This window comes from Mus caroli, unplaced genomic scaffold, assembly GCF_978045245.1.
Source record: "Mus caroli unplaced genomic scaffold, Mus_caroli_1 scaffold_2, whole genome shotgun sequence".
In the NCBI taxonomy this organism is placed as follows: Eukaryota; Metazoa; Chordata; class Mammalia; order Rodentia; family Muridae; genus Mus; species Mus caroli.
In genome coordinates, this window is record NW_028227257.1 from 44,691,221 (window position 1) to 44,712,734 (window position 21,514).

A 21,514-nucleotide genomic window follows, 5' to 3' on the forward strand; every position below is an offset into this window, starting at 1 on the left:
TGTACTTTTGGGGGGGCTACAGCTTTGTATTTTTTTTTTAAAAGTAAGTGCTAGGAATTGAATACAGAGATCTAAATTTGTGAGTTCTATTGAAACATTACCAAACTCAGCCCAGTGCTCAGCACTTCTGCAGGGTAAAGGTGACCTGCCATCTTGCACACAATGGCTTATCATAGTGGCTCTCTTCATCTCTTGTTTTGTGACTTTTGCTCCCTGCCTGTCACCTGTGTCCACTGGACATTGAAAGCCCTGCCTCAGAATGACTACTAGGGGCATCAAGTTTATACAATTTGCACTGCTAGACTAGATCTGAATCTCAGCTGAATTCTGGGGTTGATGCAATGGAATTCCTTCCCTCTCCCCTCTATCTGCTTCCCACATGTTCTCTAAAATGATGCCACAGGAAGTGGTAGCCAGGGAAGTGTCATAAGGAAGCCAGCTGTCTTATGTGAGACTAGCATGAAGAAGGACAGGGTTCCCACACCATTTCAAACCCAGCCTGGTGAAGAAATAAATGAGACCCGTGGTAGAGATTCAAGTTTCGGGGACAAACCAGACGAATGATGAGAAACATGCCTACAGCTTACTTTTTAAGAGGAATGCGGCCTTCTGGGGTGACCTGGAGCTTGAGCTTAGTATATCTGTTGGGAGAGCAAAACCAACAAAAACAAAATAAGTCATTAATTTTAAAAAGTACTGAAAAATAGAATCTGAGAAGAACTCATGTCCATGTGTAGTGTGCTAAATTTGCCAAACTATTCACTATCCAAATTGGTACCTGGATGGTAAAATGGAATACTGTCTCTTTAGAAGCCTCCCAGAAGTTCCCCTCATGCCTTCGGGAGTCAAGCCCTACAAATCATTGTCATGATTACATCCAGCAGCAGAAATTGTCTTTGCTTGTTTTTGATCCTTACATAAGGTGGGATTATGTTTTGGGTCTGGCTTCTTTCCCCTAGTATTAAGTTTCTGTGATTCATCTGTATCCTGTTTATAGTTATAGTTTGTTCATAGGGAATTCTCAGAGAATATAAGGACTGTATTTACCTCTTTGCCTACCTTCAGACACATATGTAAAGAGAGCCACAGAACTCTCAACCACTACTAGTGGGAGTGTCAATAGGAAATGCTGCCTTGGGACACTGCACATCCAATCACCCAGAAACCCCCACATCCAAATTTGTACACAACACATTCATCAACATTCATGTGCTGCATTTCCCACAGTAGCCTTCACAAGGGTTATCCATCTGGAGCAGACATTTGCAGTGGACTATGATCACCATGCTGTGTTTCAGCTTGAACATCTTATTTCTCTCTGTGTCTCATTCATTAGCACTATCTAGAAAAATACATGTTCTACAAATACTTGATAAATGGAGGATGGTAGGTTGGATAAACAGGGTGAAAAGAAAGGAGAAAATAAAAGAAAGGGAAGAGATGTTTTGGGAAGCTTCTTAAGGTACCAAAAGGGAGATGGGATCACTCCACGATGAAGCATTAGAGTGAAGACCTGGGACTAAAATTCACAGAAGGCCAAAACAGAATGTGGCTGTGATGAGGTCTAAACCAAAGGGAATGGCTTCTGGAACAAGAAGGAAGACAGAAGTCTCTTCCGTGAAACAGAGCCATGTCCATTACTGCTTCTGCTTGAGGTTTTGATTTGAGGGTCTCCTGAGCTCCTGAACCTCATGAGTCACCAGGAGGAGCACACCCATCTCCTGTTTCCCTGTTGCTTAATTATTTTCCTTGGTCAAGTAATTTTGGGAATGGCTGTTGCAATTCTAGGGTGATTCCTCATCCTATTTCCTTTCCTTCTCTTCTTATTTTCCTTGTTTGCTCCTCCTCTACTCTCTCTCCTCTATTGCTTCATGCAAATGTCTCTAAGGTCTGGAATTCCATTATGCTCCCATTGAATGAAGGAGGTAGGACATTCTGGTGGTACCCACCAAAATTCTCCAAATCTAAAGAAACAAGTCATATGTTGTTCATTCTCTTCAAATGTTAATAAAAGAGAGGACACAGGCAGAGGCAGCAGAGGATGCTCTTAAAAAAGCAATTCTTTGCTCTGAATACAGCTGCTAGGGTTCAGGCCACCTCAGCCTGATGTGCACTTAGGGGAAGGAGCCATCTTTCCTGGAAGACTTCCAAGTATGAACAGTAGGGAAATCTGCCCTCCAACTACCTATCCCAAAGGGAAATATATGTTTATGAACATGACAAGCCAAGGTAGCATAAACAAAAGCCTCACAAAGGAGAAAGGAAACTGACTCAGAAGGAGCAACACCCTAAGTAATACAATCAGGGTGACTTACGCTTTCTCCAGAAATGCGTCTCTGGACATGTTCTGAGCCAGCAGGTTTGTTGCCAAGCTGAAAACCTCATTTGTCCATTCCTGAAAAATATAAATCACAGTTTCATTAGTTTAACTACTCCTCAGGTATAAAATATGCTTTTGACTCGTCTGCCAGGAAGACAGACAAATCAATTCAAGTTGGATGTGAACAGATTCCTACCCACCCCTTTTTTTAATAAAAATCTTATAATTAAATTAAAATCTAAGTGAGTTCTCTTTTAAAGAGGAATTGTATACATAAAGATACATTTTTCTATCTTTCAAATTCCCCAATGATAAAACTGCTGTGTTTTAAAAACTGTAAACCTTTACTATTTTTTGTTGAATTATGAACAAATGTAGACTAACAATACAGTTTTAAATGTGGTAATTACATTTTCAACAGAACTGAAAAAAATAATTTTTGCTTCCCCACTCACATACTGAAGATTCTTGATGTTAACTAAATCCTAGTCAGATGCAGCCTCAATGCCAATCAACATGGAGCTCTCTCTTCTTCACACCCTGCGAATCCCTTGCTGCTCTATATCTCACACAGCCACCAGTGATCCCACTTTGCTTCGAAGAAGATGGGAAGTGGTATGCTACAATCTCCATTCATGGTGATAACTCTGAGCATATAATGATCATTTGTCTTGCTAAGTAAGAATGAAAGGACAGTTACATCTGGCATCATTGGGTCTGGCTTTGGGTTCCTACGTTATGAACCATCTCATCAAATCCCTTAGTTCCCATTACAGTCTATCTTTCCTCATAAGTCTATTGAGATTAGTTTCCATAATTGGATGCTCACCTATCTGGGATATATGTACTGAAGATGGTCATATTCTCTTAATAAACTGATCCTCGGTCATAATGTATGACATTGTCTTTAAAATATGTTTTTAACTTAATGTCTACTTTATCTTATATACAGTGGCCATAAATGGTCATCCTGGTTAGCAGTAGTCTGTAGTAGATTTCTTTCATCTCTTAATTAAACTGTTAGTTTATGTGTGTCCTAAAGTGAGTCTCTTAACAGCAGTATATTGTTGGATCTTCTTTTTAAAAAAGACTCTAGCTGGTCAGTCTGCATCTGTTAATTAGAGAACTTACTCCAGTTACATTTAATTATTGGGTGTGTGTGTGGGGGGGGGTTATGGCTGGCATTTTATCAGTTTCATACAATAGATATTCAATTCTCAATTTTGTGATTTTTTTTCACTTTAAAACTAATTAATTAATTAAAAACACTTTCACTGATTTATTCACATTCTGGTAACCTTTTTGTTTTGTTTTGTTTTTGTTGTTTTGTTTTTACTCCCATCCCTGCCAATCCTGCTTTTCCCTACACATTATCTTTCCTACATTCATAACTTTTGGGTTTTGTGTCCCTCAGTGTTTAACTAGGCTGTCTGTATGATCATGGCTTGAGCAGTATCTATTAAGAGTCTCACAGGCTCAAAAATTAGTGTAAATCTAGGCAATTTGCCATCCTGTCTTTGAGAATCTGGTAGTTGCCAATAGTTTATTAGTAAATGGTAGTACCCTGTGAGCCCCTTTTCTATTCAGAGATGACTGTTGATGATCCCAAAGGTGTGGTCCAGTGCTGGTAGGCACAGATGACACAAGTTTATGATTGTCATGTCCTGGCCAAGTTTAGAAGATGGCTTTCTGTAGACCTTTTCCTTATCTTCTGGCTCTTATCATTCTTTGTTCAATGTCACAGTCAATGTTCTGTGAGCCTTCAAGAACTGGCAGAAACATTTTTTTCTTTTGACTGAGTTCTCAACCATTCTTTAGTCTCAGCATTTTGCATAACCATGGCTCTCTGCATTTGCATTTGTTTAATGCAAAGATAGGTTTCTCTAAGTGAGGCTGAGAGTAGCCTTTGACTGTGAGTATAAAGAGATACTTAGATGGTGGTTTGATGTGATGTTAATTTAGTTATGCAGCAGTAGTTAAGTGTCCATCTCAGGCCTAAGATAGCTTCAGTCATGTCCTTTTGACCAGATTTATGGTATTAGACATAGATTCCTACATATGGAATGGGCTTCATGTCCAATCAGGGAGCATGTGGTTGCCCGTATTCAAGTTGTGCCATGGCTACCATCATGAGCATAACTTGAAGTTTGGTATTGTAGTTTAGAGATTTGACATCTGGGCAAGACCAATGATGCTCTTACCACCCCCTGACCCCACATCCTGAAGAACACCATCTGGCACTACGCAAGATACCAGCAGGAAAGGAGCTCACATAGTTCTTGTGGACAATCTAGAATCTCTTGATCTTTGTATTTATTATAAAATAATGTATTTCATTCATCATTTTCCTACCTTATATTTGTTATTTCTACTACTGATTTTACTAATCTTTAAACAGCATCTTTAAAATTTGTGATTGCTTGCTTCCTGGCCTTAAACTCTAATAATGTGCTATCATGCAATAATGGGTTGCTTTGTACAGGACTGGAAGAAGAGTGGCTCAAGAGTAATTGGGAAGAGAAGACAGATGGATCAAGACAGAAAACTAACTGGAAGAAGCAGCGGTCAGCAAACACATTAGGAGTTAACGAGGAAATGACTAATAGGTATGAGGAGAGAAGATAGCAATACCTCCAGAAGCCCATTTCCAGGACAGACAGTGAGAGCCAGGGCCAGGAGGATCATCTGACAGCAATAAAATGTTGAATCTGAGGCTCAGATTGCAAAGATAAGGACCTCAGGAGGCAGCACCAGTGTGGGTGAGGGACGCAGCTCTGACCTTTGCAGATGATAGGCCCAGGATTTATAACAACAGCACATGACAATTATAAAGGGAAGATAGAATTGTATAGTACCAAACTTGAAGTGCACACAGAAGACCATCAAAATACTGTTTTTTAACAGTGTGAAAAGCAATTCTAATAAAATTAGATAGTTTGAAAATAAACAATAAATATTGTCACTGGTTTTAAGATTTTGTTTCCTTTTTAAAGCTTTTTTTCTGGAATAAAGTCAAACTTCAGATTTTTCTAGCTCTATGGCAATTTTATGTTGCAGTGAAAATATTTATAATTGAGGTCCTTATGTAGTCTCATTGGGTCTTTTCAGAACAGTGGTTCTCAACCTATGGGTCATGACCCCTGTGGAGACTGCATATCATCTATCCTGTATATCAGATATTTACATTGAGATTCATAATAGTAGAAAGATTACACTTATAAAGTAGCAACAAACTAATTTTATGGCTGGGATCATCATCACAACATAAAATATGGCATTAAAGAGCCACAACACTAGAAAGGCGGAGAACCATGGTTGAGAGCTAATTTCAAGCCAAATAGTAAAGGAATTAAAACTATTTCTGGAAATTTAATTATAGTCTGACATTTTAGGCTGAAAATCTACGTCTCCCATTATATCTAGTCCAATAAGAATATAATGTAAACTAAGTAGAATTTTTAATTTTCTAGTAACGAAATTTTGCAATAGAAAAAAGTACAAAAACTTATTTTTACTAAGATATTTAATCTAGTTCAGCATTTTACCTGTTTGAGTATTACTGTGCTACCACAATAAGAAAATTCACCCAACCTCATGTGATGGGTGAGTGTAAATGTGGATGTCAAAATGAAAATTGTTAGAAATGTTGATTTCAGGCTTCATACTGCATCAGAATCTATACTTATTCAGGAAACCTCCATGTGATTTATATGTGCCAACATTTAAATATATGGCTAGGCCCAAAGCAGACCTTTGAAAGAGCAGGGCAGTCGGGGATCTGACTTGGCTAGCTTCAGCACAGTCTTTTATTTGTTCCCTCTTCAATCAAATAAATAAACAAATAGATAAATAAATAAATAAATAAATGATTTTGGGCTGTTGTGTGGCCCCCAAAGACCTTGCAGCTGTGTACAGCCTGGCCCAAGAGAAGGGGCCAGAGTACAATTACGTATAAGGAAATAAAGAGTCATTATTTGGGATCAAATTACTGATTTTTTGGACTTTAAACCTGAACTCATCGTGAGGCTATGGACTATGTGTCACTGTAGAGCCAGGGAGTCTTCCTGGGGCCTTGTCGTCATAAATCTAATGCTGAGTCCTCGTTACCATGGCCTGAGAAGGGCAGCTCCTTTGCTCTAGAGAAACTGCTCTTTCCCTTTCCAAGGAAACCAAGTATTCACAGTCACTGCACTTGGCTTGGCTCCAGCTATTTAAATCTTGAAACTTCTTAAAGGACATTTCCTGTCTCGGGTTTGATTCCACTCTTAGGACAAAGATCTTAACCTGAGAACATGACTCTCAACACCATCTGCAGTTGAATCTGCTAAAGTTTCAGTCTTTCCGTTTCTATTCCTTCTCCAGTGTAGACAGGTCCAAACATACTTTTCCTACCGTGTCACAGAGGTAGTGCCCTTTTATTTCTAAAGCTATGTTGTGAAATTTGAAACATGCATGTGGCATATGTGTTTACTTGGTACTATGAACACTTGTTAGTCACAAATACCAGTTACACTGATAACAGCTGTTTGAATGTTTACTGTATTCTGAAAAAAGATCTTTGCATCCACTAATCGACTCTCAATCTTACTAGGAGATAAATAACTGTTGCCTTTATTTTACAGAAAGGGCTCATAGATACAAAGCACTTACAATTTATGTCTTAGGGCTAATACTGCTTACAATCAGACCACTGGTTTCTTGGACTTCAAACCGGAATTACTAGATGCTGTACTCTCTACTGCGTTGTTCTAGAAAATTCAAGCTAAGCAACACAATTAAACAGATAAACCCACTGAACTGCATTCTATAGCCAACTTCCTATGGCCAGGGTACTTGTAAGCGTTTGTAAATAACCAATTGTTAATCTTCACAATATCATTTGAAAGACAGTCTGTTATCAACAGATGAGAAAGTGGATAGTTGTTCAATAACTAGCATAGGTGAGCACAGATAGCTAAGGGGCACTTGGAATTTGAACCTGGGCTTGCCTCTTGCAGACACTTCACCACTACCTTATAAGGATGAAGTGAATGAAGTTGTAGAGAAACAAGAAATAATATAATGGAGAGAATATGGAGCCCACCACAAAACACAAAGCTGATGTTCTGCAGCCCTAATTGAGATGAGCATCAGCTCAGCTCAAATTTTCCTTTAGTTCATGAGCAGAAATAAAGAGAAAAGTCCAGCCCTAACATGACTCACTTTGGTCTTTCATCCAAATCCCAGACATGTGGTAGATCAGTTAAATGCTCCCAGTTCTGAGAACAGAAAGGAATTCTCCAGGGCTAATTCAGCTTCTGGCTAAGATGAATCAACACACAGTGTCTTTGAAAGGAAATGTCATTTTTGTCAGTGTTTCTGTTTTCTACTTCTCTGATTCACGGTACTTGGAATGTTCTAATGCATTTATATTACCTTTTATTTTTCAGTATTTTTTTTTTGCTATACATACAAAACACATAGACTGGTGTAGCAACACATCTATCCATTAAGAGAAATTTGACAAACATTAACATTTTGTCACAGTTTCTTAATTATTTTTTAAATATATATTTATAACATTGCAAACTCTTGCAATACAGTTTAAATTGATTCTTCCTGTGTTTTTCCTTCTTTACCTTCTAGGAGCAAGCTGTACTAATATCAACATCACATCTATTTTTATAGGTATTCTGAAGAGAATGGTATAGATGGGGTCAGTGGACTAAGGTCTGGGGGGGGGTTAATCAAGCCTGTTGTTTGATTTATAAATAAAGTTTTATTGGAACACAGACACACTTCTCATTTCTGTATGTTTGTGTCTATTTTCATGTTGTAATGATAGAGATGACCATTTTTAATGGAACTGACCCCTGAAATGCAAACTGTCTGGGACCTCTTCATGACAATATTTCCTACCGCTTACTAGGCTCCCTCTATGTTTGAAATTAGTGCATCTATTTCTCAGCTAGACACTACTTGTAATCAATATTAATCCTTTAAAACAATGGTATTGTATATAGGCCCAGTTCATTTTAACTCCCACATTCTTCCACTACAGAAATGTATAATGTGAGGATCTCTACTTTTATGGATGACTACTCATGTTTATTTCTTTAGAAATGTTTGTTTCATACTTCATTTTGTCTTAGGACATAGCCAAATGAGTGTCTATTGTGGTTGTAAAGAGCTGAAAGAATTCTCTTCTCCCAGAGCATCAGCAGCTACCTCTGTGGCCATGCATATCTCATAGAATGTACACTTCTGTTCATCATCTACTTCAATGAGTTTCTGACAACCAGTGGCAGGGAAGGAGGTACTCAGCTTCATGTCAACACAGCTGACCACCTAGGAGTCATTACGGTTATAACTGACCTCATGACTTACCAATGTAATTGAGCATTGCTTTATGTATTTGAAAGCTATTTTGTTTCTTTTTCCTTTATTTCAAATTTCACAATGATATTCTGGTTGATTTGTTTGGTCCTCTGCAATAACAAAAGTTCTCTTAGCTCTCTCTGGCCCCATACTTATAATCTCAACCCACTTTTATCCTCATTGTTCTTTTCACTGTTTTTAAAAGGGGGTGGAGTTTTGCTTGTTTGAGGGCTAGGCTCAAATGCACACACCAGTTTCAATGCCACTGCTGTTGGCAGAAGCAAGAAGTGGCTTCATGTTATAAATGGATCTCATGGCATCATGGCCTGTCAGTTTCCCAGGGAATGGCTTCAACTTAATACTAACCTGCTGGAATCAAAAGAAAAGGCTAAGCGTAGCCTCTTTCAGAAATACATATTGTCTTAGTTAGGGTTTTACTGCTGTGAACAGATACTATGGCCAAGGCATCTCTTCTAAGAACAACATTTAATTGGGACTGGCTTACGGATTCAGAGGTTCAGTCCATTATCATCAAGGCAGAAACATGGCAGCATCTAGGCAAGCATGGTGCAGAAGAAGTTGAGAGTTCTACATCTTCTTCTGAAGGCTGCTAGCAGAATACTGACTTCCAGGCAGCTAGGATGAGGGTCTTAAAGCCCACACCCACAGTACCCCGCCTACTTCAACAAGGCCACACCTACTCCGATGGGGCCACACCGTCTAATAGTGCCACTCCCTGGGTCAAGCATATACAAACCATCACATATATTCATTCAAAATATTCTTTGAGGAGGTGAAAATATTCTAGAAAGTCTCTGGGTATCTCCCTGTTTACACACATATACATATAATACATAATATAACTGTATACATATTGAATTACAAGTCAATGCATACTGTTGTAAAGTACTTGCAAGGATCATGTTTTGGCACATTTATTTATTGTAATTATGTATGAAAAACTCTTTTGTATGTGTTGTATGCACATGTGTGTGAGCTATGGTCATCTGTGTGTACGCATGTGTACCTATGGGGGTGGGGGCTAGAGACTGACTTTGCACATTCACTTTATCATTCTCCCCATATGTCTTGAGACAGTGTCGATCATTGATCCTGGAGGTTGTTGGGGTTTATTTATTTATTTAGGTTTTTTTTTTTTTTCGAGACAGGGTTTCTCTGTATAGCCCTGGCTGTCTTGGAACTCACTTTGTGGACCAGGCGGGCCTCAAACTCAGAAATCTGCCTGCCTCTGCCTCTTGAGTGCTGGGATTAAAGGTATGCACCACCATGCCCGGCTTGGAGGTTCCTGTTTGACTATGCTGGCTGCCCCAGGCCCCTGCCTGTCTCTGTCCCCTTCTCCAGCACTGTAATTCCAGATGCGCACTATCACAACTGGCTTTATGTGTATGCAGAAGAGCCAAAGAGCCAGCATTTCCTTAATAGTGCTATCTCCTCAGCCTCTGAAATTACACTCTCAATAAACATTTTAATACCATTTTAATTTCAGTGCAAACCTGAATGGCAGGTACAAAGGGTCCCATGTCTTACCTGCACTCCCAGATGTATAGCTTGTTTCATTATTAAATGTCCACCACCAGAATGGTAGATGTATTAGACTCAATCAACCTACATTAACTCATTACTATCACCAGCATCCATCTTTTATATTAGAGTTTGTTCCTTGATGTTACATGTTCTATGAACTTAGAAAAACCTAAAATGGCACACATCAGCACTTACTATCAGGGCAGCTCTTCTGGCCTAAGTATCCTCTGTTCCTTATAAATTTCTCTCTCCTTTTACATAGTGAAAGGGTCTTGGGATTTGTCATAATTTAAAGCGGGATATTTCAACACTTGTCACACATTTTAAGTACTTCATATTCTACTTGCAGATAGTTGCTAACTGCTGTATTTGTAACAGTGAAATTTGTAACAATATGTGGTATCAGTGCAAGATATGAATGAGGGGTAACGTGGTATGCTCCTTCAGACTGGCCTTCCTGCCTGAGCATGCCTCACTGCACTCCACTGCGTGAAGGAGAATCTAAATGCAAGGCAGCTGTCTCCATGATGCTGTGAAGAATCTTTGTGTTGCACAGCCTGTGTTTGAACCAGAAAAGACCCTAAGAGATGTCACTGCCGGTGTGCTGTGAGATAGAACACTCAGAATATTAGAAACATTTCTGACACTCCTGGTCTAAAATTTGGTAACAGAGTATCAAGAGAATGTTCTTATTTTCATCTCAGACCCAAAGAGAAGTGATTGTCAATCACAAATTGACAAGACTACCATTGCCACTGTGTCAGCCACAAGAAACCCCAAACAAGAAGTGTATTAGTGTCTGATAATGCCAGAATTGAGACAACATAATATTTGTCAGCTTGAGGTATAGCAAGGAAAGATGCATCATTATTTTCAGATGCCTTTAGGCTACCTTTGACTAATGTGCAACTCAAGCTAACTTGGGAAATAAGGAAAATTGATCAAGGGCATTGATTTATGTATTGTAATTGATGGAAAAACTGGCCAAATTGTAGAAGATGAAATGCATGAATAATCCAAGTTCATCAAAAAGCCAAGAGGCAAGAGCCCAGGGACAATGCTTACTGGTTTTGCAATGAGTTTGCCATCAGACTTTTCCAGATGGCATGATACCTTTCCGACTGGTGAGCTCTTTCCTACAGTTCCATCTATGAGTCTTTCCTATGGCTGTCCTAGATGATGGAACCTGTCGCCACAGAGAATCTGACTGGTTTCTTTACTTTTCATAGAAAATTCCATGTGCTGGTCTAATGGATCTACCTTTCGGACAATCAGTTCATGTCAGAACCTTGTAATTCATAAGAGGCCAAATTCTGAGCTAAGTGAATCAGTATGCAGAAGGAGTGGTGTAGAAAACACCATGAATTTTGTTTAAGGGCATGGGGACAACATGTGTGTCATTGTTTCACTTATACAGAATCTCATCATTTATGTCTGAGTGTGTTTACAAACTGGGTGGAAAATTCTTAGTAACTGAGTTAAGCTGACCACACAAATGTTTGTTAAACAACAAACAAACAAAAGATTTCTATGCTTGAGAATTTTTGTCTTTGGAAATTAATTCCTATGTCTCCCCATAGTTTTAAGTTTTGAACATCCTTTTGGCCACAGGATTGGTTATGTTGACTTTCTATGTTTCCTATTGTAATGTGAACTGTGTTGGAATGGGATTTTTAGATGTTAGGTTTAATAGGCTGAAGGACTATTCCATAAAAAAGTATGGGTTTAGAAATGCTGGGGTTTAGGGCATGTGTACTGGCAGCTCTGGCCTGCTCCACACCTTGCTCTATGCTTTGTGCTACATTGTGAAGAAGTGATACCCAACCACCTTCCTCCAGTCAAGAGAAACAGCACTGCACTAAATGGTACTCTGCAGTTCTAGAAAAGCATTCGCATGCATGGAAGCACATTGACCATGCAGAGGTCCAGTTTCATCTGTTTTAAGCAGGTGCTAGATCTACTACAATGCTAGACTCCTTAGAGAAGTTATTTGTCTGACATTCAGGAAAAGTTTAATGTAGTGAAGTCAGACTAAGATTATCATGAAGTGAACAGTGTGAAAAATATTAGCCCCTTTTCTGCAGTTTTAATAAGGTTTGTCTCCTCTGAAACTCAAGCTAAATTTTAATTGTCATTGTGGTCTTGGGTAATGGGGCCATCAAGATGTGACATGTTCATTGGGAAGATTATTGGTGTTCTTGGAATTGGAGTGTGAGGGAGTCTTCATTTTCATGGGACTGAGTTAGTGACACAGAGTGAGATATTAAAAAATGTGACCCTCATGTCTTTTCCATAGAAACCTGCTTTCCTTTTATATCAGAGCCCAGGGTTCTAGCCAGATGTGACTCCTCCGGTTTAAATTTCAAACCACAGAACACATTTAGACAAATAAACCTCTATTTTTTCCAATTTCAAACACTTAGTTATCTTGTTACAGAGCCAATGATGGACTAAGGCATCCAGCCTCACACCAATGAAGAGATGAAAGAAAAAGACAGCTACATGTGCTTTTTGAAATTAGATGAGGAGAGGTCTGTTTTATAGTTGTGAGCTTTGAGGGTCTTTTTGCATCAGCTGGGTGGGTAGAGGCACGATAGTTCTCTCTTCAGCTACTTTCCTGACTCATCCCTTGTGTATGGAACTCCTAATGATTCATACGCGTAGCTCCACATCAAGTGGTTATATGCTTGGGACAGTGGCCCCCAGTAGCCTAATATCACTTTTATGAAAATATTTGGTATTATTCTAATCCTAATGGTCTTAGAATTAATTATTTTGCCCATGGCTGACTTAGTACTGCACACTACCGATAATAAGTGCATGCAATCAGGTTCTGCTATTATAGTAATTATCTAGCCCTGCTTATTCTAAAAGAAACTCTGTTTGAAGATATAAATGCAAAGAGATTAAACAAAAGAAAGGAGGAAAGAAAGAAAGAGAGAGAAAAAAAGAAGGAAAGGAAGAAAGATCACAGCTAATTCCACAGTGGGGGGATTTCAAGAAGGAATCAGGGAGCAATCACCATTGCTTGGGAGGTAAATGGTATCGCTTATTTGCTAAACAGAAACGTTTGACAAAATTAAAACTGTTCCTGGAAAATTGGGTTTTAAGTACTCACAGGTAGTTCCTCATTAACATATAACATAATGAAGGAATTCAGGTAAAATGTAATTTTCTCATTTGGAAAGCAATCTGTTTAAAATGCCTTAATTATACCTCCCGACTTTATTTTAAACCCAGTAGTAGACTTGATTCTTTCCCTTGAAGTGAGGAGAGGCTTGGCCCTTGGTAAGAACCTTAATCCTGTTAGTCCCTCCTCTGCTGCAAGAGCTACTCTGTGCCTTTGGCTTTTCATTTGTTTTCATATTGTTGTGCTCTCTTCTAGATGACTTTAAAGTTTTCTGCACTGGACTTCAGAGCTGTTATATTCTACCTCTGAGCTGGACCATCCACTGCTAAGTGCTACCATGCCACTCCCTTGCCTAACTGAAACCCACTCTCACCTGTACTAGCAGTACATACAACCCTGTTTGCTTAGCTCCAATGTGTATACGTGCACAGGAGAAATCATAGGTAAGTTGTTGGGGGTTCTGGGGGAAATATGATTTCCATCTATAGGTTCTTCAGAAAGCACATGGACATCTAGGGATGGGCAAACATTTTGGTTTGAGAAGATAGCCAGGGACATTGGTCTTATTAGGCTGGATCTATTAACAGCAAAGACCATTTTCCTTTATGTTTCCTGATATACAGTGGAAAACACAAGAACCAATAATACACACAGATAAACGTCTGCCTTTCCATGCTACTGTTACCATGGCTCCCTGACTCCTATGCTGTACACCACACCACAGTTCTGTCTAAATAGTTTGCTCAGTCTCTTAAAAGATAAATGCTGCTCTCTCTCTCTCTCTCTCTCTCTCTCTCTCTCTCTCTCTCTCTCTCTCTCTCTCCTCTCTCTCTCTCTCTCTCTCTGTATGTGTGTGTGTGTGTGTGCATGCATGTACATCCACACATGAACATATGCATGTTCTTTCCCCATTGAACCAAGGTCCTCATACATACTTCTCTGAGGTCCACCTCCACCTCCCTTTGCCCTCCTTCTTACCCCACTTCCTATCTCACTCTGTGCTTGATGACCAGTGGTACCCAAGCTCAAACTGTGTCTCAACAGGTCTGAGCATTTCCTAATGACCCCTATCATTCTCTTAGTGACAGCTATTCACATTCCTTTCTTATCTCTTTCATAATATCTTAAGCAGGGTAAGAGGTCTCAGGGCTCATAATCCATTGTTCTCAGGCTGTTTTCTGATTTTCCCCTTGCTTAAAAAAAAATCCCTGTAGTCATCCTTAGCATCCTCTTTTACCTTTTATTATACAGCAAAACCATCAACAAATCTTTGGCCTTGGAAATAGATTCTGAGTCTAGTCTCTATTTAGACTTTAGCCCAAGCATTCAGGTATCCTTCTCCCTTCTGTCTTTGTATGTCTGGAAGAAGAGCAATACAGTTAGAGTGTGGCACACCATATCCATCCCCTGGGCAGTGACAACAATAAAGGTGACTTTTAGAGTGCCAGCTGTCACTGGGCTGGCATCACCTGACATCCTGTCGTTTCTCGTCTTTTACCACATTGTCTTCAACTACACTGGTCCCCGAGTTCTACTATCATTCTGGGCATTCTTGGGATCCTGTCTCACTTATCTTCCTCAGGTTTTCATCCATGGGCATCCTCTCATGTATTCAAGCATTTGCCCACTCTCTAGCCCTCCCCAGTCCTCTGCATTTGACCTGTCCTGATTTGTTTTGCTCTCAGTCTGCTTTCTCTTCTTATGTTCGGTTATTTCTCTAACCTTAGTGCTCAGAGCTGTGCAGGACAAATAGCGGGTAAGTAAATCTTTGTTTGAATCAGTAGATATTATTATACTGCCAATGAGAAAATTAACTAGTTAGTTAGTCTCAAAAATTTCTTTTCATCTTCAGTGATATACAGATTACTCATTGCGAACACTTAGCAAGATTCCTCAAGACAGTGTGACTGATGTCAAGGCAGAGCCACCAGTCTTTCTCATAGGATGCCAAGCAATTGTTTTTCTCCAGGACTTTACATATGGAGGGGAACATAAGACACAGTCAGATTGTCTTCAAGCTCTTCTTCCCTGCAAAAAACCAACAGTGACTTATCTTTCTTTTCTCTTCTTTCTTTCTTCCTGTTCCCTCCCTCTCTCCCTATCATTATTATTATTATTATTATTATTATTATTATTATTATTATCTTATATTTCCATTCCTTTCAACTCTCCCTTTCTGTATCCGCCTGTCTCCTTCAAGCCCTGGCTCCAAAATAACACATTCAAGACATATTCAGCTACCGGGTCTCCAAAGACTGTGATGGAAAGGAGCAAGTTGGAAGCATCTTGTCTCTGTCCCGTGAGGTGGGGGGGATGAGGAGAGAAGATGCCGCTGCTGAGATGGCTTTCTGTCTTGCATTTCTGGGGCTACTGGGATACAAGGTAGCTCACAATCAGACATCTCAAGCATTTCTTTGATCATCTTTATACTTTCTCTTCACTTTTGCTCAGGGATCTCCATGTGGAATCCTGTCTGGCTCCAAGCAGTTCATGTTTAACACATGCTGAAAGGAGACTCAAAGAGAGAAGGCAAAGGTGCTTTTCTCCAACATCCCAGAATGGCAGCTGCTGTGGCTTATCCATGGTGTAAGGAGGAGATGGAGTCCAAGGTGCCCTTTCCTCACTTTCTATTATAAACCTCTCTCTTTTGACTTCTGAACTTCTAATCTTTTATAAGAGTTTCCAAGTGGCTGACATTTCCACAATGTCAAATTTAGGATTTATCTGACTAATATTCTTGCAAAATTTAGGCACAGAAAGTAAGGAAAATTTTATTTTCCAGTGACAGATGCGCATAGCTATCAGATCAAGAGCGCAGTGGACTGAGCTTAGCCTGTGTGATGATTGGTGGGGGAGACTGAGAAATGACATAGGCATGTGCTGTTGCAATGTATTTGGAAACAATAAAGAATGGGGACTCTCAGAGACTGGACCACCAACCATAGATCATCTTGACTTAGACCTCCCTAAACATATGTAGCAGATGTGCAGATTGGCCTTCATGTGGGTCCTCCAACAACTGGGGACTATCTCTAAAGCTTGCCTGTCTGTGGAATTCATTCCCCTAACTTGGCAACTATTCCTTTTTACTTTTCATCTGTATTTCAAAGAATATACAGTTTCTTCTCTTTCCCTCTCTTCTTGTATTTATTTGTTTGGCACCATAATTCAGGTCTTGAACTTACATCTACCATACTAAATCCCAGCTTCCCAAGTGCTAGGATTATAGGTGTGTACCTCTTGTCTAACTGATTTTTTCTCCCCCAAACAAACAAAAAAATAGTATTTCCTATGTATCAACTTCTCTCATTTATTTAGCTTGAAGGTGTCAACTGCTAGAATGTAGAAGTTGACTTTCATATTTTAAAAAGTTCCCAGTGACCAATGGGTATACAGACAGCAGCAACCGGGGTTCTCAGTGAGAACAGGTTGGGTTTGGGAATAATCAGAAAAAGGGAAGTCATTGTAAGACATACAGTCCATGTCCTCCTACTTAAGATTTTGGAAAATCACAGGAACCTTCTATGGGAGAAAGCTTTAAACAATTACCAATAGAGCAACCTCAATTTCTTTTACTCTGAAAGATAAGAAGATTAGAGTCCATGATGCTCAAGGTCTCTAGGACTTGGACATTTTTACACAATCTATCCGTTGTTCTCAATGTTGAAATGACTCCTTTCTTTTATCCCTCCTTCACTCTCTCTAGCCCTTCCTTCTTCCTCACCTTCTTTCACCCCCCCCCCAAGACACTTTCCAGGACCCTATCCATCACATGCCAAAATGGAACTCGATTTCTCTTTCCAAGAGGGACTGAGCTCTGCTGTTTTGCTTTCATTGGGTCACATATCTATGGCAATGCATTAAATGCACCACCAGGCAAGTCCAGAGTAAAACATGCAGAAAACATGATGGCACTTTTGATAAAAAGGAAAGAACAGTGAAAATTTCATGGAGATCTTTGGCTGGGAAAGGAGGTGGTGGAGCTCAAGTGAGGCCTAGACCTTATGCAGAAAGGCAGGATGAGTTGGAAAGCAAAGCAAAGTTTCTAGAAGAAAAGGAAAATGACCACCAATAAGACCTTTTAAGATTTTAATAAAACAGCCCACAGGAAGAAAGTATGGGAAGAAAGAAGGGCTCATTAAAAGGGAGAGACGGAGAGCTTTGATGTTGTGTAGATGTTGGGAAAATAGATCATGTGGATGAAGTTAAAGAAGGTTCCAGGAACTCTCACACTGTAACCTTCAAACAAGTGAATTAAACTTGCCAAGACAGACCTGCAGAGGGTCCCTTTAGAAAGTGCAGATGCTGAAGACTGATGCTCTGTGCACACAATGATTTTTTGGAGAATACATTCTCTCTCCCTGTCTCTCTCTACCTCCCCCCCACCCCTCTCTCTCTCTCTCTCTCTCTCTCAGTGTGTGCAAAACAACATTTAAAAATATAGCTGGGAATTAAAGCAGAACATAGAAAAAAAAACCTATGACCAGCAATTATTTTTTTTACAATATGCCCCCAGGAAAGGAAGCTGCGTTGCTTCTGGATTGTAATAGCTCTAAATTAGGAACTGTCAGGGTATCTGTCAATTATAGCATAAAGAACAGAATACTATGTAACAAAGAGAATTAGCAAATTCTCCCCATAAAGCGGAGAACACTAAACTCATAAATCTGGAATAATAGAAGACAGACAATAATGGCTACATTCTATAAAACCACTTAAAGATACTTTGAAAACAGACAGAAGAGATCAACTTTAGAAGAAGGACTTTTAGATGGGTAGATGCCTGGGATCCTGGTGCTGATAGATTTTATGGGATAGCTTTAGATCTGCATCCTAGTAATACGGGTGTGCTTCCTTGTCAAAAGTCCACCAGGCTATAGTTAGGATATGAACACTTTGCTGGGTGCTTAGTGAACATTCATATGGCTATACGAAAATGAATTTGTTTTGCTTTGCCTGTTTATAAATGCTTAAAAGAATTCACTGCTAGAGAAAGATGAAAGCAGTTGTATCTGCCAATGCTTGTGCAGTTAAGCGACATATAATTTCCTCTCACAGCAATTATTGGACATCTCTGTCTCAACCCACTGGGCTCGAAAGCAGTTGAGTGTGCTGCTTCCCAACAGAATGGAGCAACATTAAGGCTGAAGTCTGACAAAAGAGGTGCTGATTTGCAATATGCACAAGTGGGGGTCCTACCAATGTGTCCTACAATTTGGTATTTCATATCAGAGCCTGGTATCCTGTCTGTCAGGTGACAGATGACTTCACTAATTTCATGGAACAGGAATCAGAGAGGGGGCGAGCAGACAAGACTCCTATTATCCAACCACTCAGGCATCACATATAAGACTCATTTCTCCTTAGACCACAAGCACCAGGCTCTCTAGAACACCATCTCTAGAGCTTTTACTGCTGATAACTAGAGAAGGAGCTTATTAGACCCAAAGGTAAACATAGGGCTTTCTAAATGCAAAGGAGTAAGGTGGTGCCTCTGCTTTCTTTACAGATTGGGATTCCTCTGGGCTAAATTCCAGGACAGATTTCATTACTGGTTGAGCTTCTTTGGGAAATGAGTGTTCTCTTAACAGCGCAATTGGGGTCCCTGAGACCCAAAGTTGTATGCTAGCATATAGCAATCCTGGGACCTGGGACAGGCTGCCTCTGGCTCACAGCACTTCATAGTTTGTGGCCCACAGGATGCTGCTCACAGTGAATGTGATTATAACATACTAGTAGACACACCTACAAGGCAGTTGCTCTACCACACCCAGAGAGAAAAACAGGATACATGATAAAGTATTGTAGTGGGCAGGCAGAAGAAAAACATTTTCTCTTAAGACACACTGTCCAATCGCAAATTCGTCCTGATGAGTCATTTAGCTTACTGGAAATGACATGGATTTTGTGGAGGGATGTAAATGACCTGCCTTTTACAGTCTGAGGTAACCTCACCAGTTAGGTCTTTAAAGTAATTCACTAACTAGTGAAGAAAAGTGCTTGAGAAATCAAATACTCATTGTTCTCACTGAGTGACTGCAGACCAAAATTCAGCTTCAGTGATAAGAAAATGGAGGTAATCAGAAGGAATTTCTTCTATGCTGTTCAGCTACTAAGACCATCAGTGCATTCTTCTGTCCTCACCTAAACAAAGTGCCCATTCCACTGCTCCCACCTAAGTTCAGCTTCTCTGGACAGTAGAATAGGAACAGTTCCTCCCCCATCCTGTGTGTGTGCATCTGTGTGTGTGTACATATGTATGTATGTATGTATGTATATGTGTATATATGCATGCATGTACTGTGTATGTATGTGTGAAGTATGTATTGAATGTGTATATGTGTATGTATAATATATATTTATGTGTGTATGTATGTATATATACATATGCATGCTATAGCACATATGTAGAGTTCAGAGGACAACTTGTGGGAGTTGGTTTTCTTCTACCCTCTGAGTTCTGGGGATTGAACACAGACTGTCAGGGTCAATGAACCATCTCACTGACCTACGGCTGGACATTTGGAGTTATAGATCAGATGGTAGTATTTTTGACTTTTGATTATTTTTATGATTTATATCATAACAACTCACCTTTTCCATGTACAAATATCCCTAGACAATATGGAAGCAAATGGGTGTTGCTATGTTTCCATAAAATCTCACTTATAAAAAGAGAGGGTTGTCTCAGTTTGGCCCCAGACTTAACTCTCTCAAATCCTATACTAACTCCTCTTTCTCTTGTCTAGTCAAAGATACCTCCTAATAAGTCCACTTATCTACATGAACAGCTGGGTTTCCTGTACAAGAGCAGTCTCCATCATATATAAGAAGGTATTTCATGCCTTAAAAGCACCTTGACCTTGCTCTCTGCCTCAGGAATTTTCCCATGTCTCTGTTGTGCATTACATCATGACTTTCCAAAGAGGAAACTGATTTTCATTTCTTGTTGCATCCCAAATTCCCAATGTCATTCTGGTCAGGGATTTGAACCTGAGACTCCACTGAGGTGTCCCTAACAAGGTGTCTTTATAGCAGTGACCTTGGTGTCATTAGAGCCGGTTGTCAATGTCTGGTCTTTGTCTTCCTTGGAACTCAGAGCAACACTGGTGTAGTGTATTTCATTCACCCTTGAAATCGTCTTTGACATACATTTATGGGTGGTGCCTTGCAGGTTGCTCCTTCAGTTTCTTTTATTTCTGACTCTTATGTGATGTTGGGGTGTTCCTGACTCGAGGTCAGCGTCCTTCTCTATCTAGGGTCATTTTCCAGTTGATCTTTCATCCAGCTTCATTAAGTCTCATGATGATTTTAAACACTAGTAATTATCTAATATTAATAAATCTAATCTATATCTAATTCAAGAAGTTTGTATGTCACATTCATTATTCAACACTAGGCCCATATAATGAACCTCCCACTCAGCATGTCCACATGGATTTTTCATGATCTCAAATTGAACTGATCAAAACTTAATCTCTGGCATATACCCCAAACTCAAAATTTACAGTTTAGATTAAACTTTCCTATGTCAATGAGGGATAATTCTAAAGTATGCCACATTCAGGACAAAATGCCAACACCATCTTTCTTTGTCCTTTATATAGCATAGATCATAAGTATCTGCTGTTGGCTCTTACTTCAAATTATGGAGATCAGACCCCCTTTGATTTCCTCCGAAATCTCTTCTTTGCTCCAGTAAATGGCAGTTCACTTAGAGCAGTGCAGAAGTTTCGACTTAACTTGATTTTCTCTATTGCTGTCATCTCCCTCCCCTGACCCCACTCATTACTGAAGAAACACTAAGTTAGATTACATCTTCCCTCAGTTCAGAACTCCCTAATGGCTTCGAATTCACTCACAATAAAAGTGGAGTCCTTCCTTGCTATGGCTTGTTCTCAGCCTTGCTGTCTCTCTCCTGTCGTGTGTGCCCTGTGCTGTCTCTAGACATACCAAGTTCTATCTTGCTGGAGAACTTTTATACATTTTGTTTGTCTGTCTGGAATATTCTATGTCAAAACATATTCCCGGGTTATTTCTTCAGATGCTACAAATCTTTGCTGGGGTATAACAAACTCACAGATACTACAGGGATTAACACCCTTAGAGGCCATTAAGGGCAAACCTCTCCTCCATCGTTGATTTTGGACCTCAACCCACAT

At 39.7% G+C, this 21,514-nt stretch overlaps 1 protein-coding gene across 2 annotated transcripts in view; it reads right to left on the minus strand.

Annotated features, from left to right (window-relative positions):
- Positions 1 to 21,514, minus strand: part of Plcb1 (phospholipase C beta 1) — a 694,761-nt gene that overhangs the window by 235,031 nt on the left and 438,216 nt on the right. For both annotated transcript variants that reach the window (XM_085833870.1, XM_085833871.1), the window contains exons 5-6: positions 2,316 to 2,395; positions 588 to 641 (exon numbers count right to left, since the gene is read on the minus strand). In XM_085833870.1, coding sequence (XP_085689996.1) covers positions 588 to 641; positions 2,316 to 2,395 — 134 coding nt within the window. The remainder of the gene's footprint in view (positions 1 to 587; positions 642 to 2,315; positions 2,396 to 21,514) is intronic.